Source organism: Mandrillus leucophaeus, unplaced genomic scaffold (genome assembly GCF_000951045.1).
Source record: "Mandrillus leucophaeus isolate KB7577 unplaced genomic scaffold, Mleu.le_1.0 Scaffold719, whole genome shotgun sequence".
In the NCBI taxonomy this organism is placed as follows: domain Eukaryota; kingdom Metazoa; phylum Chordata; class Mammalia; order Primates; family Cercopithecidae; genus Mandrillus; species Mandrillus leucophaeus.
This window is the reverse complement of record NW_012107797.1, coordinates 359,847-385,462: the sequence shown is the minus strand read 5'-3', so window position 1 is coordinate 385,462 and position 25,616 is coordinate 359,847. Positions and strand designations below refer to the sequence as shown.

Sequence of the window (25,616 nt, the reverse complement as noted above, 5' to 3'; positions counted from 1 at the left end):
TCAAATAATTTTGGACCATTGTAAAACCCTAAGTTTTCATCATTTTGAAGCAGGATGCTTGAAAGTAAAGCAGGAATATATCACTTATATGCACAGGCCAATGTTCCACTGTCAGTCCTTCATATCCATGTGTTCCCTAGCACAGCATCAACAAACCACAGATGAAAAATAATTTGATTAAAAAATTAGAAATAACAATACAACAATAAAAATACATTTTTAAAAAACAATACAGTATAATAACTACTTACACAGCATTTACAGTGTGTTAGGTATTATAAGTAGTTTCAAGATGATTTTAAAGTATACAGGAAGATACGTGTAGGTTATATGCAAATACTATGCCATTTTCTCCCAGGGACTCAAGTATCTGTGGTTTTGTTACACTGAGGGGGCAGTTCTGGAACCAATCCCCTGTAGACACCAAAGGACAACTGTGCTCTCCAATATGGCAGCCACTTGTCACACATAACATTTAAAACATGGCTAGTGTGTCTGAGGAACTGAACTTTTTAATTAACTTGGCTGAAATTGAAATAACCACACCTGCTATGGACAGCACAGGCTTAGATTAAACTAGAAAGAGAGCCACACTGTGTTTTCCTTTTGGAATATAGGTAGTGTCAGTTACCCAACTCAAACTCGCTCATGTTCTCAACAAAACTGGATTTCTCCAGAAGCGCCAGCAAGTGTGGCTTCACGTGGTCGCTCCCCACCAGGCTGTCTGTGGTCACAATGCTTTCCCCAAACTATGGTCACAGACAATCTCTTTCTCTGATTTTGGCTAGCTCTGTGTGATCACTGGTCGATGGTTTCACCAGGCAGGTGTCTGAATTTAACACGAGTAAAATCTGACCCATCAATATATTTGAGTAATTTCTAGTTGGGTGAGCGACTGGTATTAGATACCTATGTCCCATTTAATAAACTGCATCTGGCTAGCTTCACTCCTGTTCCTTTGCTAATCTTTATTTCAATTAACAACAATCTTCCTAATCCTCAGGCCAAAACCTCAGTCATTCTTGATTTATTTCACTCTCACCTCACATCCCAGCTAATTTTCTTGCCTTAGGGCTTACGCCCTTCTGATATGTCCACATACTACAACCAGCTAGATTACTAAACCACGAATCTGTTCTCCCATTCCTCTGTCAAATGTTTCGACACCTCACCAATGTCCCTACAATTTTTGGATATGCTCCAATCCTACTGAACATTTTTCAGCTCCTAAAACCAAAAGTGTTCCTCCTTTCCTTCAACCCGTCACATGTAGTGTACCCTGAGTTGGAAAAATTCCACACCTCCATCCTTCCAGTCTCCATCCTTGCCTCACCTTTCCAGATTTCCACTCCAACCCTGCTTTATCTAGGAAGCCTTCCTTGCACTCATCCACCCGCCCCAGCAGACAGCGAGGACCTTATTACACATGGCACTTAAATTCACTCTTTTGGAACTGCCTTGTTTTCTTAGGGGCAATACAGAATTATAGGTAAGACAATGGTTTGAATGCCAGCTCCACTGCTTATGAAGTAATGACCTTGGGTAAATTACTTACTCTTCTGCAGCTTAGAATTTTTAATGTAAAAACTGATAATGCTTACTATCCTAAAAGAGCTGTGAGGAATTTGGCATATACTAAACCCTCAATAAATGTTGGCTATAACTCTATCCCCCAGCAGATGATGAAGTACCAGAAGGAGAGCCCCATATTTGCTCATTTCTGCATCTTGGGGCCCAGCCCTGGGCCTGGCATCTATTAGGCGCTCAATTAATATTTGCTGAATACATAGTTTATAAGGGATCAACTGGCCACCTTGTCTATCTACATATATGAATTCTTGTTCTTTCTTTCTGTCTCTACACACACACACACACACACACACACACACACACACACAGCAGGGTGAGAAGGTGAGGGAGAGTGAAAAGTCAAGTCTTGTTTCTTATGAGCTTTTCCACTCACTCTGTTCCCTATTGAGATCTTTGACTTCCTTTTGGTTTACTATGCACCACAAAATAAGCTACTAACAGGAAGAGCCAATCTGACTGGAGTCCACAAAGTTTTAAAGAAATCATTGTTTTGAGGCCAGGTGCGGTAGCTCATGCCTGTAATTCCAGCACTTTGGGGGGCTGAGGTGGGCGGAACCTGGGATCAGGAGTTCGGGACTAGCCTAGCCAACATGGCGAAACCCCATCTCAACTAAAAAAAAAAAAAAAAAAAAAATTAGCCGGGTGTGGTGGCACACACCCGTAGTCCCACCTACTCGGAAGGCTAAGGCAGGAGAATCGCTTGAACTTGGGAGGTGGAGGTTGCAGTGAGCCAAGATCACGCCACTGCACTCCAGCCTGGGTGACAGACCGAGACTCCATCTCAAAAGGAAAGGAAAGGGAAAGGGAAAGGGAAAGGGAAAGGGAAAGGGAAAAGGAAAGGGAAAGGGAAAGGAAAGATAAACTACCTTGTTTTGCAAGTAACAGGTATGGCTGAGGCAGGAGGACAGCTTGAGCCCAGCAGGTAGAGGCTGCGGTGAGCTATGATTATGCCACTGCACTCCTGGGTGTGCCACCGCACAGCCTGGGTGACACAGGGAGACCCTGTAGGAGATGGGGGATGTATGATGTATTCAAGCGACTTCCTAATCCCACCAAAAGGCAGCCCATTTCCAATCTTTTTTGATAAAAGCAAAGATTAGTCTTGTCTCTGTAAAACTGAGGAACAATTACTTTAGATAATTGGTGTTAGTTTTCGCTCTCTTTCTTGACGGAAGCAAAACAGATACGGGTTCTACCCTCAAGAAGCTTTAGACTAATCAAAGATACAGACATTAAATAAAGATCTATAAAACAATTCATTGTGCTCATGACAGCTGTAATAATAAAAAGTACAGGGAACAATAATATCATATAACAGAAGGGTAACATTACACAGGGAACAATAGTATCACATAGCAGGGATATATACAAGGATTCTAGGTGACCTGGTCTGGCTGGTAAGAGAAGGTTTCCCTGAGAAAAGGATCAGTGAGAGCTGAGAGAGAAGCAGGCAGAGCAACGTGATGGGGCAGGGGTGGGGAGTGAGCAGAAGAGTGATCCAAGAGGGTCCCAGGCCAAAACCTGTGCACTCAGCGACTCTGAAAGAACACAGAGGGGCTGTGGCTCAAAGCTGCAGCTGGAAAGGTAAGAGGAGCCAGGCATTGCAGGACCATGTGGATCACATTATAAACTTTCAATATCATCGTAAGAGAAATGGGAAACCAATTATGGATTTTTCTTTTTTTTTTTTGAGACAGAGTCTCGCTCGGTCGCCCAGGCTGGAGTGCAGTGGCCGGATCTCAGCTCACTGCAAGCTCCACCTCCCAGGTTTACGCCATTCTCCGGCCTCAGCCTCCCGACTAGCTGGGACTACAGGCGCCCGCCACCTCGCCCGGCTAGTTTTTTGTATTTTTTAGTAGAGACGGGGTTTCACCGTGTTAGCTAGGATGGTCCCGATCTCCTGACCTCGTGATCCACCCGTCTCGGCCTCCCAAAGTGCTGGGACTACAGGCTTGAGCCACCGCGCCCGGCCCAATTATGGATTTTTAAAAGGAAATATTTTTATTTCCATTTTAACAGGTCACATTATTTGGAGACAGGTTGGGAGGGGGCAAGACTGGAAGCAGGGATGGAAGAGACCACTGTAACAGTCCTGGTGAGGAATGTTTCCTGGCCCAAGAATGGGGCAGCATCTCCAGGGAAAGGAAGTGAAAAGATCTGACAACTTTTTAGGAGGCAGAATCTATAAGACTTAGCCATCAGTCATATTGGAGGTAAAGAAAAGGTACCAAGGATGGTTTCTAGATTCCTGGCATGGCAATCAGAGGCTGTGGTGTCATTTGCTAGAATGAACACCGTAGTGAGAATACGAACACAGCTTGTGCTGTGCTGACGACATCTATGAGCCATGGGAGTGCAGAGGTTAAACACACTTGGTTACACTGGTCTAGAGGTCACAAGCCAGGACTAGACTAAATACAGAGCACACCTAAGCACCACAAGTGGCCATAAGCAAGTGGGGCAGTAGGTGTTTTCTTCTACTAATTTTTCTAAGTTGGTTCATAATACACTAGGTGAAACACTCTCTGAAACTCTTATTCTACTAGGGAAAGGGTATCAGGTAGGAGGTGCTATATAAAAACAAATATAGGGCTTATCCAAAATATTTGTTGTTTTAAATAAAAACTCAGAAATGGAACCACACATATATAAAACTCTTATATCTGACCTAGCAGTGCACGATAATGAAGAAAGAAGGCATGATTTAGGCTATCGTCATGGGAAAAAAGTGAAACTTTACCAGGCTACCTCATATACACCAAATCCAATTCTGAACAGATAAAAAACCTAAATGTCATAAAACATTTTAGAAGAAAATAAAGGCAAATAATGACCCTGCAGTATATTTCCTAAACAAGACACAAAGGGCACAAACTATAAGGCTAAAGAAAACCCTAATTCACCTACATTAAAAAGTAGACTTTTGCCCAACAACAGAAACAAGAATGTGAAAAACAAACTACAAAAAGAGAGAAAATATTGCAACATATTAACAAAGGAGAATATATAAACAATCCCAACAAATCAATAAGACAAAAAGCCCAGTCTTTCAATGTTTGTTACTCATGTCATTTTTTCAAAGAAAAAAAAAAAAAAGAGAGGCAGGCATATCACACCAGGAAGGAGAAAACCATCTGGTAGTACATCACTACAAAGGCAGGTGAACAGGCACTATCCCGCCCTGTCAGTAAGGACATAAAATGATGACAATCTCTTTGGAGGACAACTTGCCAATATCCATAAAAAATGTTTTGACTTGGCAAATGCACTTCTAGCACTTAGTCAAGAAATAAACTCTCACATAATGTAATATGATCAGTCAAGGACATTCTCTGTAATGTTTCTAGTAGCAGAAAAATGAAAACGTAAAATGTCCAACAATAGAAAGTAAGTGTAAATAAATTACATCTATACGATGGAATCTGAGACAGAGTCCTATGCAGATAAGGAACCATCACTAAATTAACTGTCATGTGAAAAAATCAAGAGGTGGAACAGAACGTTTAAATAAGGGAGCTGGCTACAAGGTAGAAAATGAAAAAATATTTCTGCCTACATGCATAGACTATCTCCGGATGGTACAAAAGAAACCAGTGAAAGAGATGGCCTTTAGGAAGAAGAGTAAGGGACTGGGGCTAAAAGTTAGAGATTTGCCCCTCATTGATCAGTCTATAGCAGCTTTAATTTGCTTTTTAACCATGTATGTATGCACTACCTTTTAAAAAACAAAATCTCCTGCTATGAACATTTCAGCCATTCTCAAAAAATAAGAGAGAATAAACAAATGATAGTATATCCATACTTATCAATACTATATTCAGCAGCTGAAAAGAAGAGTGAACCAATATGTATTAATAGAACCCATAGAAGGTTTCTTTGGGGATAATGAAAATGTTTTAAAATTGACTGTGGTGATGAATACCCAACTCTATGAATATGCCAAAAGCCATTAACTGTACACTTTAAATGAGTGAATTCTATGGCATTTGAATGATATCTCAATAAAGCTATCAAAATATATATAGATATACAGTCATATACTGCTTAACAACAGGGATACATTCTGAGGACTAGGTTGTTAGGTGATTTCACTCTTGTGTGAACATCATAAAATGCACTTACACAAACCTAGATGGCACAGCGTACTACACACCCAGGTTATATCATATAGCCTACCATTCCTAGGCCACAAGCCTGTACAGCATGTTACTGTACTGAATACTGTAGGCAACTGTAATACAATGGTATTTGTGTACCTAACCATAGAAAACGTACAGTAAAACATGGTATTATAATTTTATGGGACCACCATTGTAAATGGGGTCCATGATTGAGCAAAATGTCCTTATGCTGCATGTAACCAGATACATACACATATACAGAGAGAAAGATTCAGAAACTTTAGCCCAAGCTGGTCAACCTGCAGCCCAGGACAGCTTTGAATGCAGCCTAACACAAATTCATAAACTTTCTTGAAACATTATGATAATTTTTCGCTTTTTTTTTTTTTAAGATCATCAGCTATTGTTAGTGTTAGTACATTTTATTCGTGGCTCAAGACAATTCTTCTTCCAATGTGGCCCAGGGAAGTCAAAAGATTGGACACCCCTGCTACAGCCTCTAAGCCTCTCACTGTTTTTTTTCTTTTTTTCACCCCACATTGGTTTTGATAAAGTTTTATTGGAACACTGCCACACCCATTAATTTACATACTATCTGTGGCTGCCTCCATGCTATGACAGCAGAGCTGGGTAGTTACAAAAGCCAGTATGGCATACAAAGTCTAACATGTTTACTATCTGGCCTTTTACAGAACAAGTTTGCAGACCCCTGTTATTAAAAAGTCTTTAAGTCAATTGTATAAAAAACAATAGTTGTAGAATTACACAGTCAGTATATTATTGATGTTCAAAAACCACGCACAGCATAATACCATAGAATTTTTCTTTTTCTTTTTTTTTTTTTGAGACAGAGTTTCATAGTTTTGCCCAGACAGGAGTGCAATGGCATGATCTCGGCTCACTGCAACCTCCACCCACCAGGTTTAAGCGATTCTCCTGCCTCAGTCTCCTGAGTAACTGGGATCACAGGCGCCCGCCACCATGCCCAGCTGAATTTTTATTTTTAGTAGAGATGGGGTTTCGCCACCTTGGCCAGGCTGGTCTCGAACTCCTGACCTCAGGCGATCCACTCACCTTGGCCTCCCAAAGTGCTAGGATTACAGGCGTGAGCTACTGTGCCTGGCCATATGACTGAATTTCTATGAGTTCATGTAATAGTGTTAGGAAATACTCTAGAAGGGTAAGCACTAAACCAAATGTATACCCAGTTACATCCACACAGAGGCAGACGGACAAGGATTAGGGTTAGTCAAAGGGGACTTTGGCTTTATTTGTAATTTAACTGAAGATTTGCTTTGTTTGAAAGAGACAATATTCATGTATTACTTGAATAACAGAATATTTTTTATTAACTTTTTTAAAAGTGAGGCTGGCAGAAGTGAAAAGCAACAGGACTAGGTGGAATAAACATTGTGAGCCCTGATCTTGGTCTTAATGTCATGAAACCCTGCATAAAATTTTAATCGTTCTGACTTTACACCCACCTTTTACTTTTTACATATCTTTTTCCTGGCATTCCACTTCTATTTCCCTTTCATCAACTTCAGAACTGAGGTTTTTGTGTTATAAGGTGAAATTACATGGAAGACAAGCTAAAAGTAGGCACAGGCCACAGAATTTCTGGGTTCTGACAATGGTCAACTATTTCAGGCATATAGTTCCCATTTCAAGGCCCCTGGGCCATACGGCTACTCCTAGTCTCAGTGTTAGCACGCCTTGCAATCAGTCCATCCTGTTAGCCTTTGTATTCATATTATTCACATGACCCTCATAAGAATTCTAGAACTTCCAACATTTTTCTGCACCTCAAAATGCAAGTAAGTTTGGCTAGTTTTGTAACAAAGTGCACCTTAGCAAGGAAACTAAATCACTTCTAATGAGCAATTAAAGCCCTAGAATGGCACGTATGTAATTTGAGTCCCCAACCAAGCTGCTTTCAACCATAATTTACAGAGATAATATGGGTATACATGATCAAATATATATAAAATCCATCTCTAGGAAAATAAAGTAGGTTGAAATTCAACTGGAGAAAGTAGTTTTGGACAATTATTGGTTTAAAAACCATGGGAATGGACAGTTTTTTGAAGCAAAAACATTAATATGTCAAATATAGTTTCCAATTGCATATATTTATACAAAATTAGATCTCAGATAACCAATCTTCTTACAGTAGACCTACAAACTATGTACAGTTTCTGGAAAAAACAAGTGCTCTAAAATAACAAAGGAAAGCATCTAAAAGAAAAAGATAAGGATAGGGTATCATTAGGCCATGATGTTTAAAGGACTGGTGCTCGGTCTATATGCTTGAGCAATAATCAACAGGGGAAACTTGTGTAATTCTCTAATTACGAGTATACCACAGCCACTTCTGCTTCTGAAACAAAAGCAACTGGACAACCTGAAGAAAGGTTGCTTAGCTGAAATAACCTGGGCAAACCTGGCTGTACAGAAACTACAGTTTCAGGGAAAATAATCCATTCATAAAACCGATCTTTTAAACAATCTGGTTTTAAACAAAAAGGCACACTTATAGCAAATCTTCACAAAGGAGAGAGAATAAAATGTTGAGTATTAACAGAAAAGAAGCATTAAAAATTACACATAGACACATTTTAAACTAAAAATAATTTATGCTTCTCCTTGGGGAAAAAGATTTGCTTCTACAAAACTCACCTCCGTGTTCTAGAAAAACCCGAACACATCTTTCCTTTCCTCTTGCTGCAGAGAAATGAAGCAGAGTCCAGCCATTAGCATCTCGGCCATTTGGAGAATAGCCTTGTTCTAACATCTTTCGCACTGTGTGGACATCTCCAGCAGCCACCGCAGCCTGAATCTGCAACTCTTCCTGGAGTTCAGGGTTCCTTCGACAATGATGGTGTAACATCCTAGCTGAGTCCACTTTTTACAAAGGATTCATTAGGTCACGGGGAACAGCCTTTAAGAAGAGAAGGTAGAAAATGTAAAATTTAGAATAGCTGGTTCCTGATACTGTGTCCATTAAATATTACAGAACATTCCATTTGCTAAATCAGTAAACCTTACTAATGACAGTGCATACTACTAGCCGGGTGTGGTGGTGCACACCTATAGTCCCAGCAACTCAGGAAGCTGAGGTGGGAGGATTACCTGAACCCAGGAGATCAAAGCTGCAGTGAGCCATGACAGCACCACTGCACTCCAGTCTGGACCACAGAACAAGACCCCATCTCAAAAAAAAAAAAAACCACAAAAAAACAAACTAGCAAGATGATACAATATATTTTAAAACCTTAAGAATCTAAACAATCAGGCCAGGCACAGTGGCTCACGCCTATAATCCTAGCACTCTAGGAGGCCAAGGCAGGCGGCTCACTTGAGGCCAGGAGTTCGAGACCAGCCTGGCCAACATGGTGAAACCCCGTCTCTACCAAAAACACAAAAATTAGCTGGGTGTGGTGGCACATGCCTGTAATCCCAGCTATTTGAGTGGCTGAGGCACAAGAATTGCTTGAACCCGGCAGGTGGAGGTTTCAGTGAGCTGAGATTGTACCGCCACACTCCAGCCTGGGCAACAGAGTGAAATTCTGTCACAAAAAAACAAAACAAAAAAAGAATCTAAACAATCTGGTGATTAACCACATGATAAAATTACTGAAAGGAAAAGTAGTACAGTGAATTCTCATACTCTTTAATAGTTCAGAAAAGAGGACTGTACTAAAACCGAATATAGAATGAAATATCTGGCCAGGCACAGTGGCTCACATCTGTAATCCCAGCACCTTGGGAGGCCAAGGCAGAAGGGATCACTTGAACCCAGGAGTTCGAGACCAACCTGGACAACACAGTGAGACCCTGTTTCTACAAAAAAAATACAAAATAAAAAAATTAGCCAGGCATAGTAGTGTGCACCTGTAGTCCCAGCTACTCGGGTAGAAGCAGGAGGATCACTTGAGCCTGGATCGAAGCTGCAGTGAGCTGTGATTGTGCCACTGTACTCCAGCCTGGGATACAGAGCAAGACCCTGTCTCAAAAATTAAAGAAAGTAAAATGAGACCTCCTTTATGGAAACAGGAACAGTCCAAAGTGAAATGGTAAAAAGTTGCATCTTACGCGTGTATACAAAAACATTTTTAGTGTGTTTTTAAGTTTTTAACTACATACAGCAAACTAAACTGACAAGCTTCTGGAAAGCAACTCCAGGTGTGCTAACTGGAAGGAATAGATTAGACTCATCTCTTAACTAGCAGCCTCTGTTTCTAAAAATTTTTTAAAGTGTGATAAAGCCCTTTAAAGACATTTCTGTTCTCATATGTAGGTTAGACATCTCAGGATAATCTTGCTACCAACAATCATTTATCTTGCAAAACTTATTATAGACTGTATAAAGGCAAACTTAGGGCTAACTTAAGTTAAATCGTTACAACTTAAGAATACAAATATCCTATGTTGTTTTATACATAGGAAATGGTGTCATTACCTACTCATAAGTATCATGACTAAGTGCTCAACTTTAAAAATATCAAGCTACTTCTACAAATAGCTATTTCCTCAGAGAAGATTGCCTCCTTTTTTTTTTGAGACAGAGTCTTGCTCTGTCCCCCAGGCTGGAGTGCAGTGGTGCAATCTCGGCTCACTGCAAGCTCCGCCTCCCAGGTTCAAGCCATTCTCCTGCCTCAGCCTCCCAAGTAGCTGGGACTACAGGTGCCCGCCATCACATCCGGCTAATTTTTTTGTATTTTTAGTAGAGACGGGGTTTCACCATGTTAGCCAGGACGGTCTTGATCTCCTGCCCTCGTGATGTGCACTCCCAAAGTGCTGGGATTACAGGCTTGAGCCACCGCGCCCCGCCACAAGATTGTCTCTTATTTCTTCTCTCAATTCCTTCACAAAAATCGTCCCTTCTCAGAAATTTTAAAACGAGAATCCTTTCAGAATAGGTTTTTGCTTATTCTCAGTTATAACAGAAAATGCTGAAGACCATCTGAAGGAACTAATGGAAACTTACTATGCTCACAATCATCCTTAACAGATTTTTTTTTAATGAAGTGATCATGTTGGCACTTAAAATGAGGTCTACCACACACGAAAAAGACTGAAACAATATGAAAACAAACCTGGGTTTTCTTTAGTGAGTGGTGTATTTAGTACACATTAACCGATTTAAGAGAGAAGTAAAAAAGTTAAATGAGTTTTCCCCCAGAACAACACAGATGATCAATGACCCTGAGTCAACTCACCTTATGGAAGAGTGTCCCTTCTCCTGATGTATGGATTGCCTAATAACCATTGTGCACATACAGCATCGTGGGGAGGGGCTTCAAAATATGTCCAGCTTGCAGAGCAAAAAAGCCTTCTTGACCTAAAAACAAATAAAAATAACAATCATAGGAAAATTCCTTAAAATAATAATCATAGCTGTCTGCACAGTCTATCTTTTGATGAATTTAAACTTCAGGGCTTTACAATAAATCTGTAGAGCAGAGAAAGAACTCAGATCAACTCTTACAGAAAATAACAAGATTATTTTCTTACAGAAATAATAATCTTGTTATTTTCTGTAAGAAATAATTTAGTTTCAGGATTTTTCCCCCAAAATGCAGCTATTTGAAAAAGAGCAAATAAAAAAAATAATAAATCACATATTTGGAATTTGGATGCAAACATAGATTCTTCATTTTCCTCTACTGAGAATATACTTTCAGACTTGCTTTATCTGAATTACTTTTTAACTGACACCATTAGTCACCTGCACTTTCTAAACAGGACTTAAATGAGAATATGTGTGCATTAAATATAGTAGGTGGCCTGGGTTAAAATAAAATCTATGACAACTAAAAGGAGACTGTGTCTTTAAATGCTTTTTCTTCACATGCCCTAAAGGCATCAAGTCAATCACTTTGAAATTGTTATTCCTCTATGCATACACCAAACTAGATAAAACATTAACAACAGCCTTGCCAGGTTCCCCATGTGAATTCTGAATAAACTCTCTCTACAACTAAAAGAAAAGGGATCATTCTTCTTGTCAATTAAATTCCAGCTCTGTTAATTCCATCAAGGTTAAAGACACAAAGTGACTTCCACACAAAACTCTAGGAATTACGTATTGGGAGAACTACTACCCTATCCCCCGATGGTGGGTGAGCATCACTTAAACCTTCAGACAAGAAAAGGTCAGACCACTTAGCAACCTGGCATGTGGCAGTTGTATGTCCTGCCAGCTGCACACCAGAATTTTCAACCAATCCAAATTGGTATATCCACTTCTCTCTTTTCCTCTATTCTCATCTACTTTTCCTTGTCAAACTTCTTCAAGGAAGGTAAAGAGTTTGCCAACTTGCTCTTGGAAATAAAATTTGTTTTAAAATTCTATTATTATTTCTAAATAAATGAGGCAGACAGGATCAGAACAAATCCTACGAAACAAGCTGTGAAACATGCAAAAAGATCCTTATACAAATGGCTGATTCCAAGACTGGAACATCGCACGGTGCCAGAAAGCAAGGAGGTGCTCAAAGAAAGACACCACGATGGGGGAAGTTAAAGGGACACAGGAGCCAAGTGAAAGATCCCTCAATAGCCAAAGACGGAAAAACTGGAGCAATACTTAAAATAGTACCAAATGACAAAGTACGAAGCAGATACCAAGAGTTCACACTTATACAAATAACTGACTGGATAAATAAAGAGGGGGAGAAACACATCTGTTGTTCAGAATTCCAAATAATTTGTATAGATAGTCCCTCCTCAAGGTGGTGACAAACATATATGTTAATACAAGACGTTAATAGGAGAAACTGAGTGTCGAGCATCTAGGAACTCTGTACTGCCTTTGTAATTTTTCTGTAAATCCAAAGCTTTCCTATAATAAATTTTATTTTAAAATGCAAATCAACATCTCCAATGATGAGCCTCACACATTGCCACAAATGAATATGCTACCACTTTTCACATGAGCTACGTCTACATTTCAAGAGTGAACATTACTGGACTTCTCACTTCTAAGTGTGTCCTCAGCACCCCTTGCTTCCCATAAGAAGTAAAAATGACCCAATATAGCTTCAAGCCTGTAAGAATTCCTGTGGTTGTTGCTGGCTTCCAACTACCCATCTCCACGTCCACGGAGGCAGCTGGAGGTGACAGGGAAGAGGGCATGAGAGCTGAGCAGAATAGGAAATGGTGTTAATTTATTAATAATATCAAGAGAAGGCCTGGTGGTAGAAGATGAAGTGGCGAAACTATTTCTCCCCACAAGAAAGATGCACAGGCGGTAGCAACTTGTGATAATTCCATACGAGCTCCTTCAGTCAAACAAACAAATGTCTACGGAATGCTTCACAAGTACTTGGCACAGTGATAGGGTCTGGCCACAGGTAGCACCTCCAGGTGGTATTACAATAGAGTTCTGCATACTTAAAATGAATTTTTAAAAATCCCAGACATTTTAAGATTATTTTTCTCTTTTCTGAAAATACCAAGTGCTATAAACAATAACCACAGGTTTAAACCAAAAAAGTACTCCCTGCATGTACTAGCGCATCAGTGTTTACCAGAAAAAAACATACACACAAGTCATGCACACATGATCCCTGTCAGTGCACTGCTTTGAATTGTGATAGACAATAATTTATTATAAAAGACCCCCAAATAGTCAAAAGCATGAACAAGTAATTTCCTCTTGGTATTACTTTATGAGAGCTGCGCCTGACAGAGTAGGGCTAGTCACATGTGTATAAATGAAGAAAAGACCATGGAGCTGAAAAGCAAACACAATATCCAGTGGGAAAGATATCTATTAAAAAACGACAGAGGAAGTCCAGAGATGAGAATAGAAGAAAGTCTATTTTCCCTCAGGGAGTTTACTAAAAAATTGATAGCTCACGGAAGTCACCTATAAAATAAAAAACGAATATAGCAAAGGAAGTAATTTTCTGGTTTTTTTTTTTTTTTTTTTTTTGAGACGGAGGCTCGCTCTATCACCAGGCTGGAGTGCAGTGGTATGATCCTGGCTCACTGCAACCTCTGCCTTCAGGGTTCAAGCGATTCTCCTGTCTCAGCCTCCCGAGTAGCTGGGACTACAGGTGCGAGCCACCACGCCCGGCTAATTCTTGTGTTTTTAGTAGAGATGGGGTTTCACCATGTTGGCCAGGATGATCTCAATCTCTTGACCTCTTATCCACCGCCTTAGCCTCCCAAAGTGCTGGGATTACAGGTGTGAGCCATTGTGCCCAGCCAGGAGGTAATTTTCTAAGTTATGTATGTTCAGTTAAGCTTTTGTGGACTCAGGAGCTACTGATACTCTGAGGGTATGATCTTTAGAAATTCTATTCTAGGTTTCAATCAGAAGGAGAAAAAAAGCATACAAACAAGGAAGACTTTCTTTTCCACTCGGGGTCAAAATAAAACAATCTAGGCTCCAAGCTTTAGTACTACTGACCATATTAAAAACTACTAATTTAGAAATTCAAATACATTACCATCTAATTTCCACATAGATGTCAAGTGTAGTTCATTTAAACCCAAAACTTCTTGCTTCACACAGTTAAAAGTCTATACTGATAGAACAGAGTGAAGAATAAAATAAACATAAAACAAAATATGCTTAAGACCTGTCCAAAGTTACAAAACCTTCACCAAATTTGACCATATTTCCCAAATTTCCTTCAGCATAAATGATTAGACATTAATGACTTTCTGCATATTATTATCATTAAAAGTCCACAGTTTTGATTAAGTGATGTAAACTGAACTGTGCTTTCTGATGTCACATAAACTTAGAAACAAGATATTGGCTTGCTGCTCAAAGAAAGAAATAAGCATTTCTTTGCAAAGTAAACAAAAATACACGCTGCTAAGAAAATAAATGCAATCAGCAACTCCAATGACACTGGGTCTGAGGAAAAAAAAAAATCTTCAATGGTTCACATTCACAAGATCTAAGAGGGAAGACGGATATGAAAACACTATACGGCCCTACCAAAATGGAGAACATGGCTGAGACGCCTGTTCACAAGCTCTGCTGATAGGATCAGGAGCCTGGAACCCAAAATAAAGTAGAAGTGTTATTTCAGTAACACTCAACAAAATATAGCATAGTGGTTATGTTCCAAAACAAATAAAGGCATTAGTATTTCCTCCAAATTACTGGGCCTCCATATAACATAAGGGTTTATTACCATGCACAGCTTATCCATGACTCACATAAATTCCAGCAGAGAAACCAGTAACTTTCATGAAGTGTGGATGAAGCAACAGAAGAAATTTTAGAATTCACTTATCCAGACCCAACTCAAAGCTTAAATCACAAGTATTATAACAATGAGGTCCTGTCAATATTATCCTATTAACCCAGGTCTGCCAACACCATCTTTGCAGCCTGTGTCAGTTCCTAGAAAGTTTGCAAGAAAGGAGACAATCATCCTACATAAGAAGTGCATTCAGTTGATTATGAAATGGAAGGCTGCAAGTCAGGTAACAGATATGCCAATATAAATGATATCTGGCTTTAGACCTTTTAGGGATGAGGTGTATCTCTGTGTCACCAAAGTTAAACATGAACGAATTAAAGAGATATTGTATGCGTCACAGTATTAAATAATTGTAAATGACATAACTTTATGTGTAAAGAATGTAAGTACTGGCCACAGTATACTAAAGATGCATCATTGTATATCTTCAATTAAAATCAATTATTCGCACTACATGATTATAAATCTATATTTGGTGACCAAATAAATTGGACTTTTTTAAAGCCACATGATTGGCAATAGAATTAATACAAAGCTAACTGCCAGGTTAAAAAATGTAAGCTACCTAACTAGCCATGTTGGTAAATAAATACCCAAATTAAATATTCTAAATGTCTGGTATAATCTAGACAAAACTCTCTCAATCATTCTGATATTAGAAACATGACAGACGTTGACAATTTATATATATTCCCTAATCTTAGAAAAACCATTAAAAGATGAGATGACCCAATACTATTTAAGCAATGAGAATGAACTGGCTGAGAGTCAGAGTAAAGCCCTCTCCTCTCTTACCTTATATACTGGAATAGCCACAGACTCCCTCCCTTACCATCTCAGGTGAAACTACTTCTTAGAAATGAAAGCATCCTAGAGTTAAATCTAAAGCTGAAAAAATATTTAACTGAGAGGCTTGAATACAAAACACAGTACTTCATTTTGATCTTTAAAACATGCTTCAAATATTTTAGCATTTTTTAAAAGTTCTGAAGTAATCATTAGGCCATCTCCCTGGCAACTTCCATACTTACATAATAAAAATTAGCCTTTAAAGATTTCTGCTTAGCTTTTACTGAAATGACATAGTCAAGTACTCCTGATTCCCCACATATACATACAAAAGCTGCCCTAAGTATTCATCAGGGAACAGTCATTGGTAGATACTGATTCTAAATCCTATTCCCTAGAATCTCTTCTTTTAGCAAGCAGTTCCATGTCTCAAGAATATGTATACTGCAGATCCCCTTAAAAACGTCTTTAGCTATGTCTTAAGAATTAACAGAATCAGTAAAGATGCTAATTTCTTTTTGTGGAAGGCAGAAAGTCCAGTGGAACATAGGAAATCAAAAATATTAACTTCTGCTATTTTAAGTACTTCCTTGTAACAAAAATTCCCTAAACAATCTGGGATATTAAAATAACTCAGATTAACAAGTCACTTTATACTTTTGCTACTGGACGTTAGAAAAGTCATTCATTTGGCTAATTTTGGAATTAAACCTTGTATAATTTTCATGCTTATATCCCCTTTTTAGGAATTACACTAATGTCCTAAGTTTACTTTCAGTGCATTTTCAGAAGCAACAACAAAATATGGCAGCAGAAATGTGATCACATGAATTGGATGCCTAAATTTCAATCTAGCAAACTCTATGTAAAGGTTTTAGAAAGAGAAATCTTTTTTATAGAGTGCTAAAATTAAGACCCAGATATGTAAACACACCAAAAGGTTCCTTTGTTTTTAAAATCCTGAGTCAAATGATTAATAAGATATTGTGTAAATTTTTAAAAGCTCTTCTAGAAAATCTGAGGTGTAACAAACATTGTTTGTATCTTTATAAGTTTCAAAGCCCATCCACATTTGTCACACACAAACACACAGAAAGCCCAAAGAGTTAATTACGCCTAAGTGCTTCAGGGTAATAATATTGCCTTCATACCATTCACACTCTTAAGGTACACAGGTTGGCTTTCTAGTAGGAAATAAAATCAAATTATTTTCTGAAACTAATAAATCTCAGGCCAATAATTTACCTTTCTCTACCAAATCGATGTCAGTTCGATAACTCAAAAGATTTTTCTGATGCTGGTAGAAGAAAGGTGATAGGAAAGAATAAGGGGGAAAACAGTAAATTGTGGTTTAATTAAAAACGAAAGTCGTTCAGAATTAACAAGCAATTAACAAGGAATTGAGGAATTCCTATGAGAGTAAGGAAGGGAGGGTAGCTACAAAAAGGTCTCAAAGCCTCAGAGCAGAGTAAATGGCACAGTGTACCAAAAGATAATGAAAAACACAGAAACACACTGTACAGAGAGAAAGTGGGAAAATACGTTCCTGAGTAGAGAAGTTATAAAATGTTAAGGATCAGGCACGGGTAATGTTTTTATTTTTCCTGGGAAACTGGGGGTGGGGATGTTAGAAAAGGTTGCATTCCCAGGCAACCACCCTGAAAATAAACCACTGCTTAATGAGGTAGGGGCCAGGAATAAACAGTGGGGGAGGGGAGGGCTGGCTCATTACCTTTATAGACGATGCTGGTCAGAGGCACTGTGCCTTCTGCTTCTCTGATAGGTGGGCAGACCCGTTCCTGCTTTCGCGTCCTCTTCAGCCAGCTCAAACCTAGAAAAACAGAAACCAGTGAGTGGTGTAGTGCCTCAGGGGTGAGGAGGAGGGGGCTCTGAAGAAGGGGGAACTCAGGAAAGGGGCTGGAGAGTGGCAAGAGCAGGCAAGAAAAAGCAGAGATTTTCCTCCCTCCTTCCTCAGCCAGCCCTCTTCCCCTCGGGAGAGGTAAAGGACTTTACCTGTCTCCTCAGCTGCTGCTTCTCTTCCTCCTTTCAGCCTCCTCTACACTCACCAACTTCTCCATTGAAGAAATACCCCAGGCAGGGCCGGACCCTGGCGTTCCTGAACCTCCTCGGTGCCTCACGGCCCCAGCCCGGCGAGCATCCGAACAGACGAGCAGGCAGGAGGTGGCGATCCCGGCCGCCGGGCAGCCTTCGGGCAGGGGTGCAGGGAGGCAGGGAGGAAGTCCCGGCTCGGGTGGGGGGGCAGTCCCGGTCCAGGGCTCGGAGCAGGGGGTTGCCGCGCTCCGGGCCGGAGGCTTCCAGCTACGGAGGGACCCAGGAGGTCTCGGGACGGTGAGGTCCCAGGTCATACGGGGCCGAAGTGCCAGTCGTGGGGTCTCCGGACAGGGGGCTTTCGAGATGCACTTTGCACTGGGCCACCCCCGCCCCCTCCCTCCAGCACTTTGGGGTCACTGGGATGGGACCAAGCCTTCAGCAACCAATCAGCGGCCGCAGTGGAGCCTGAGCCTGGAGCCGTAAACCAGGTCCGGGATGGGTGGGGGTGGGGGGAGTGGGGGCGACTTGGTTGGTTGCTTGCTTCCTTCTCTCCTCCTTACCCCCAGCAGCCCCCACCCTCTGCCTGCCGTAAAGTTGCCTCTGCATTCGCGACAGTTAAGGGAGGCGTGCCGAACGAGGCAGAGATTCGTCTCCGATTGGTCTCACTCACTTCCCCCTACAGCTTCCCCGTGGTGGCTTCCGAGGCTCCGCCCCTGGCGGAGGGACTCAAAGCCGTTGCTAAGAGACACTATACGCCGAACGCGGGCTCTGCGCATGCGGAGGGAGGGGCCAGCTTGTACTTTCTGTGAACTACGGTGGCCCAGAGGGAGCATTTGTGTTCCCTCGAATGGCGGTGTGAGGAGTGTTCGCCTGAGCCAGATCCCAAGCAGGTAACCGGGAGCGGCCGCTGAGCTGGCAGCAGGGGAGGCACGAGTGCGGCCAAATGAGGGACTGGTTCAGGGATTAAGGCTGGGAGGGCGGCAGGCTCCAGGAAGCAAGAAAAGGGGTGCCCTGTCTCTCCGCCCCTGTTCAACGCTTCTCAGACGCAAGTACCCGGTCTTGGCGCGGCTGTTGGTCCCTGAGACCCCGGTAGCTTCCAGGCTGGCAATGCCTCCCCTAGAGTGGGAGAAGGGCCTGTCTTTGGGATGGCGATGCCGGGCCAAGGACTTTCCTGAAAGGATAGCAACGTTGGCGGGTTCCTGTGAATGAATGGAGAGGGGGCGTGGAGAAAATGCGAGATAAACTGATCAAGGCATGTTTATTAAGCACTTTATATTCATCTAGCAAGTGTTTACTGGCCACAGTTCTAGTCCTTGGGGAGACAACAGTGAACAAGATAGTGATTTCGGGGAGACATACACAAAATTATCAGATAGGGATGGGTTATATGAGGAAAATCAAGCAGAATGGTGGGATCGATTTTGACCAGGACGTGATGGGCTATATTAGATAGGTAGTGCTATGGTGTGAATATCTGTCCGCTCCATAACTCATGTTGAAATTTAATCCCCAATGTGGCAGTACTGAGAGGTAGAGTCTTTAAGATGTGGTTGGATCATGAGGGTTCTGTCTTCATGAGTGGATTAATCTATTCATGGGTTAATGGGTTATCATGGAGGTAGAACTGGTGGCTTTTTAAGGAGAGACTTGACAGCACGTGAGCCTGCTCAGCCCCCTGACCACGTGATGCTTAGCAGCGCTGCCTCCTGACACCAGATGTGGTCCGTCAGTCTTAGACTTCCCAGCCTCCAAAACTGTAGACAATAAATTACTTTTCTTTATAAATTACCGAGTTTTAGAAATTATTTTATAAGCAGAAGGAAACGAACTAAGAAAGATAGGAAAGGTCTCTGAAGAAGTGACATTTGAGCAGCCATCTGAATGACAAATAGCCAGCCATGCCAAGGTCTAGGGAAAGGATTTTGCCAGCAGAGAGAATTAGAAATGCAAAGCCTCTGATGCCAGAATATGCTTTGCTCTTTACAGGAACTGCCAGAAAGAAGGCTAGGGTAGCTGAAGCAGAGTGGCGGGAAAATGACTGGTAATGAAACTGGGGGGTGGGGCATAGAGGTAAGAATGACTGGTAATGAGACTGGGGCTTGGGGTATAAAGGTGAGAAGACGCCAGGAGTCAGATCTTGAAGGGCCTTTGTAAGCCTTGTTTAGGAGTTTGGACTCTATCCTAAGGAAAGTGGATTGGTTTTTCAGAAGGAAGTGGGTGTAGGGTGGGCCAGGATACAACCACTTTGGAAGGGATTGGTTGCAGTTGTCCAGGGTAGAAGTGCAGTAGTGGCAGTGAAGATAGATTCAGCTTTTTTATTTTTGTCCCTTTGTACTTCCCAGCAATCATATTTCATAATTTCAACTTTATAAATTTCCATTTCTCCTTGAAATTGGTAGCTGAATTATAATTAGAAACAACTTATTCAGGACTATTAAATGGTATCAATTTTTAGTAGCTTTCGGTCTTTCAATTCTACCATGATTTTTCCCTGTTTTTTTTTTTTCCTTAACAGCAGGACTCCAATGTAAAAAATAAAATAAAAGCGGTATTTTATTAGTATTGTTAAATGAAATGTATAGGAAGCCATTGTTTTAGATTAAACTCCTGCACTAGGCCCAACAGACCAGGCCAAATCAGAATGGAGTTGCTGGTGCTAGCTGCCACATAATCAAACAACTTAGAAATAGGCCAGTTGTCAAAAAATCCAGAAGATACACAGCAAGGAGTCAAGGGGGCCTGGCTTACCTGAGCCAGCGTGATAAAAAAGTCTCTCCTCCATTTTGTCTCTATAAGGAAAGTAACTTTGAAATGACCAGTCTGTCTTTTATTCTCTTTTTGCTTCTTCAACCCTCTTCAGCCCACCTCTGCTCAGCTAATCAGAACACCTTTTCTAAATTTTCAGTTGAGATGCTGCCAGATTCATGAATTGCTAATAAAAGCCGATTACATCTTTAAATTTGTTCAAATTTTGTTTGTTTTTGTTTTTGAAACGGAGTCTCACTCTGTCGCCTAGGCTGGAGTACAGTGGTGCGATCTTGGCTCACTGCAACCTCCACCTCCCAAGTTCAACCAGTTCTCCTGCCCCAGCCTCCCCAGTACCTGGGACTACAGGTGTGCTCCACCACACCCAGCTAATTTTTGTATTTTTAGTGGAGGTGGGGTTTTACCATGTTGGCCAGGCTGGTCTCGAACCTCTGACCTCAGGTGATCCACCCACCTCGGCCTCCCAGAGTGCTGGGATTACAGGTGTGAGCCACTGTGCCCAGCCTCAAATTTTGTTTTTTAACAGTTCACATATAATATATATGTTCAGTTTTATAACATTTACTAATTATAGACTCAAGAAGTTTTGAACTCCAAAAAGAAGGAAAAAGAGGCAGAAAGAGGTGAATAAATATGTAAATTGTTGTGGAGAATATATTCATTCTTATAGCAGACTCGGCACCCGTGCAATTCATATGGTGTGTTTGCTAGATGATGGTTAAGTAGAGAGATGGGGGGCTAAGAACTTGTTGGTGAAGAGCCTAGAAACAGAGTTGTCTCCTAATTCCTAGTTCTTTGTATTTCTGGCCATTTGTTTTTCATTTAAAATCCTGCCTTCGAGTTAAACAACCATTTTTCAAATGATCGAAGTACATGATTATATTATAACCAAGTAACATCATGTTGTCAAAGTTTTACAGAATGTGCTACTAGATGATTTTAAATTGCTTTATTGAATTGGTGCTATCAGATTTGCTAATTTTTATAACTTTTTGTTGATTTGTTTTTTATCCTCTGGTGTTGAAACAAACTTTTCATTGATGTAAAAGCGGTTTAGATTGTGGAGTATTTTTAACAAGTTAATATTGATTAGGTTTTAACAGATATACTTCATTTCCCATTCACTTAGTTAACCATACAAAACTCACAAAAATGGGAACATCTTACAACATATAAGTGAAATAATTTGGGGTAGGTAGGAAGCTTAATTCATGAAACCCTGACTCAATCAGAATTGAGTTTATTTCTTGAGTAGAAAAAGACTTTATCATTGGAAAAATGCCCCAGCCCCACTGCAGCAATTCTGATTTAGCTGGTCTCCAGGGAGTCAAAGGCTCATGGATTTTCCTAATGATCCAGTGATGTCGGTGTCAAGGTCAGATTCCAAGGTCAAGGACCACTGCCCAGGAGGCTGTGTCCTGGCCCATAAAGCACTTGGTGGTGGAGAGAACGAGCAGTTTATGCTCTAGTTGGCAGTAGGCACTGTTCTGGGCCTGCAGGTGGTATCTGGGGATCTTGGTGTAATAAAGAGGGCCACCAGAAAGACAGATGCAGCAAAGTTTGGAGCCCATTTTCTGCCTTGTTAGCCCAACTTAGTTCAGCTGTACCTGGCAGAAAAGGAGATGGGGCTGGGTAGACAAATTATATTTCAGACCTTAGTCATCACAGCAAAAAGAATGCTGAAAGAAAGGAAGCTAACTGGAGGCTTTTGAGTTCCTTATAGTTCTTGCCCTGCTAATTTAAGGGATTTTGGTCTTCCAGGGTAATTTTAATTTGTACTCTACCACAACCATTTTAAGATGGTACTTCAATGTGTGTTGCTTCTGTCAAGTACATTGTCAGATGTATAATACGGTAAAGACTGAACGAGCTCAGAACTTAATCCCTGATATGGATACTACTGTTTATAGTTTTTTGATACTACATTTTTATTTTAATTTAAAATTCAGAACTTAAAATATTACATGGTATTTTAAAAGTTTTTTGAGATCAAAATGGTACTAAAATATACTTCGGGACTGATTTTAGGATTGAGACATATACACTACTAAATTAATCTTCAGCTAGGAATGTATCCCACAAATACAAGTACCTACTGTGTATCAAATGCTGTGCTAGGAGCTGGGGAAGAACCAAGCAGACAACTCTTAACAGAATTTACAGTCTAGTAAATCATACAAATCATTGCACAGATTGTTTAAGTGTAATTGTGACACATTCTGTAAGATATGGCACCAGAACTAGAAGACAGAATATCACCGGAGGACCTACCCCTGCCAAAGAAAGTCATATTTAAGTCTAAAACAAAAGGGAAAGTGGGCGGAAGGAGAAACATTATGTCAAGGCCCAGAGGCTGGAAGGAACCTTTCAAGGTTAATAAATAAAGACATACCGAAGTCCTCCTACTTGAGTTCTATAGGTGTTTTCACATATAAGCCAGTTAATTTTTGCAAATTTTTGAGTATGCTGCTATCTGAGGTAGATAGATAATCTCATTTTATCTATTGAAAAATCACATCTTGTCTGCATACAGAATTTAGGAGTTCAGTAAAATCTGGACAGTATCCCATCTATAGACAGTTCCTAAACGCTACCCTGCCACTGGTGGCGGGTTTGTGGGGGCAGATGGAAAAGGGACAAGACATAGACTGGAAAAGGAGAAGACTAAGGAAAACCTTTCTGTAAAATATTTCATTCTGAAGTACCACTTAAAACATACAGTCATAATTTAGCAACTAAGTGTAGAAAAGTATCATTCATATTGATACATTGGAGAGTTTCCATTTATTTAAAAAAATGCTTAGCATTAGCATAATATGATAAAAACCTAAGGAGCTCAGGTTCCTCATCAATAAATCAAGTAGATTGCACAGTGGTTCTCAAAGCATAGTCCCTGGTTCAATTCTTGGGCCCTCCCCAGACCCACTAAATCAGAATCTCTGGAAGTGGGCCCAGCCATTTGTGTTCTAATAAGCCTTTCAGGGAATTCTGATGCTGCAGTTTGAGAATTATCTCTAAATTATCTCTGAGATTTTTTCTAGTATGAACACCTTATGATTCTAATGTCCAGCATTAATCTGTGCTATGTTTAAAAAGAAAAAAAAAGGTTTGCCTTTGGAGTGGTCACATAATAGAGCTCCTTGAGAAAGATACTGAAAAAAAAAAAAAAAAAAAGGTTTGCCTTTGGAGTGGTCACATAATAGAGCTCCTTGAGAAAGATACTGTTGCCAGTAGGCCAGGTCAGGTTCTTCTCTGCACAAAAGAATTTGAAAGGAGGACCACAGTGAAAATGTAGGTTTGTTACAGAGTGAAAGTACACACTCAAAAGAGGAGTGTGGATATGCTCAAAAGAGGCATGTAATGTGGTCCGGGCTCACTACACAGATAGGCATGATGAAGGCACAAAGTATTCTATAATAAAAGGAGAAGGTTTACAGGAAATGGGCAGGCAGTTCCCCGAATAAGGGTGCCACCCTTTTCTTGACTAAATGTGATTAATCTGGAACTGTCATGGCTTCAGGTACGTGGCAGGGAGTGGGAGGTTTCCCCAGGGAAGTTTTATGGTAACAGGGGCATAGTGCAGCCAAGAGTATGCATTCGGTCAAGGTTTTGGCCAGCTTGGATTTAACCAATTGCAGCAGGCTTCCTCTTTGTTACATTCTTATCTGTGCCTGGTCCCCAGGTAGCCCTTTCCTATTGGCATAGCTGCCGGCATTCACCTATGCAGGCTTTTAGCTTGCATATCTATGCTTGCAGCTTGATTTTTCAGGCCGCTTTTTGTTAGAAAAGAAATGATTTGGGGGCTGCTTTTTATTAAAAGGGAAGCCTTGCTGAGGACTCTCTTACCCTCACTATCTGTCTAAATAATTTCTAGCTCCTGTATCATCAGGCTGTTACCAATATATCACTTTGACAGAAAAATGCTTTTAATTAAGTCTTTTATCTATAAGTTGATTGCCAGGCTCTTCCTTCATGCCAAAAAAATCTGGCCTCTTTCAGAGTCCTAAGACAAGAGTTTAATAGGAAGACAATTTACAAACATGTGACAGAATTTGTGTTCTCACTATCTCAGAAGTAATCTGGAAACTTGTTAGAAATACAAATTATTGGGCCCCACCCCAGAACTATCTTATGGGAAACTCCTAGGGTAGGGCCCTGCAGTCTGCTTTCATAAACCTGTCAAGTGCATAGCATAGTTTGAGCACCATTGTTTTGAGGAAAGGGCCAGTAACCACCAGCACCCGCTTTAGCCCTGAAGGTAAGGAGAGCTGGCAGTTGCTGGAGCTTGAAAGTCCAGCCTGCCTTCGGCCTCTCCCACTCCAAATCTCCTGGAGCCTGTTGGGGCACTGAGGAGGGTGAAGAATGGAACTAAAGGGAAGATACTGGCACACGGCATGCTGTTGGAAGATATCTGCCCCACTTCTTTTAATAGGGGAGGGAGGTGCTCTTGTCTAACCAGACCCATTTTATTTTTTTCTGTCAAAATTCATGCAGTTTTGATTGGTGGAGGGAACCAGAATCTTGGAAGACAGCCTTGGTTTGGAGTGCCTCAACTTCTGCTTCAAGTGTCATTGCGTCTTCATTAATGGAACAAAATAGATTAAGTATCCTCTTGGGCTGTGGTCAGATTTGAACCTGTTGTTGAATTAGGGGAAAGCCCACTACTGACTTTCCAGTCTATTAGTCTGTATAGTAGCCGCATCATATTAAGAAAACTAGTAATTTTTTTACTTTTAATATTGACCATGAAACTAGATTTTTTTTGTATTCTGAATTTAAACATAGACTTTATCTAAAGAAAACATCCTAAAAAGTAGTGGCATTTTTGGTCACATAAAAACAAAGATTAAATTACTAGGAGCTTGTTCTTTGATAATTTCAAAATTAAGTGATGGGAGAGTGTTTTCTAACGAGTAGACAGTGTACTTAGACGTTCTTCGTATTTCAGCTGAGTGCAGTGGCATGCGCCTGTGGTTCAGCTACTGGAGAGGCTGAGGTAGGCGGATCATTTGAGCTCAGGAGTTTGAAGCTATAGTGTGCTTGTGCTATGCTTGCACCTTTGTGA

At 40.7% G+C, this 25,616-nt stretch overlaps 2 protein-coding genes across 3 annotated transcripts in view; one reads left to right on the top strand and one right to left on the bottom strand.

Moving 5' to 3' along the window:
• ASB7 (ankyrin repeat and SOCS box containing 7) overlaps nucleotides 1-18,336 on the bottom strand; it is a 47,163-nt gene extending 28,827 nt beyond the window's left edge. The window contains exons 1-4 of the mRNA XM_011965249.1: nucleotides 17,747-18,336; nucleotides 17,466-17,564; nucleotides 10,934-11,055; nucleotides 8,391-8,652 (exon numbers count right to left, since the gene is read on the bottom strand). Of these exons, the coding sequence (XP_011820639.1) occupies nucleotides 8,391-8,601 (211 nt within the window). The 5' untranslated portion in view covers nucleotides 8,602-8,652; nucleotides 10,934-11,055; nucleotides 17,466-17,564; nucleotides 17,747-18,336. The remainder of the gene's footprint in view (nucleotides 1-8,390; nucleotides 8,653-10,933; nucleotides 11,056-17,465; nucleotides 17,565-17,746) is intronic.
• Nucleotides 18,337-18,551: 215 nt separating this feature from the next.
• The window catches only part of LINS (lines homolog (Drosophila)), a 29,489-nt gene continuing 22,424 nt past the window's right edge, over nucleotides 18,552-25,616 (top strand). Inside the window, exon 1 of one of the 2 annotated variants that reach the window (XM_011965250.1) lies at nucleotides 18,552-18,671. The gene's annotated coding sequence lies outside the window, so the exon portion shown is untranslated. The remainder of the gene's footprint in view (nucleotides 18,672-25,616) is intronic. The other variant, XM_011965251.1, reaches the window with a different exon arrangement.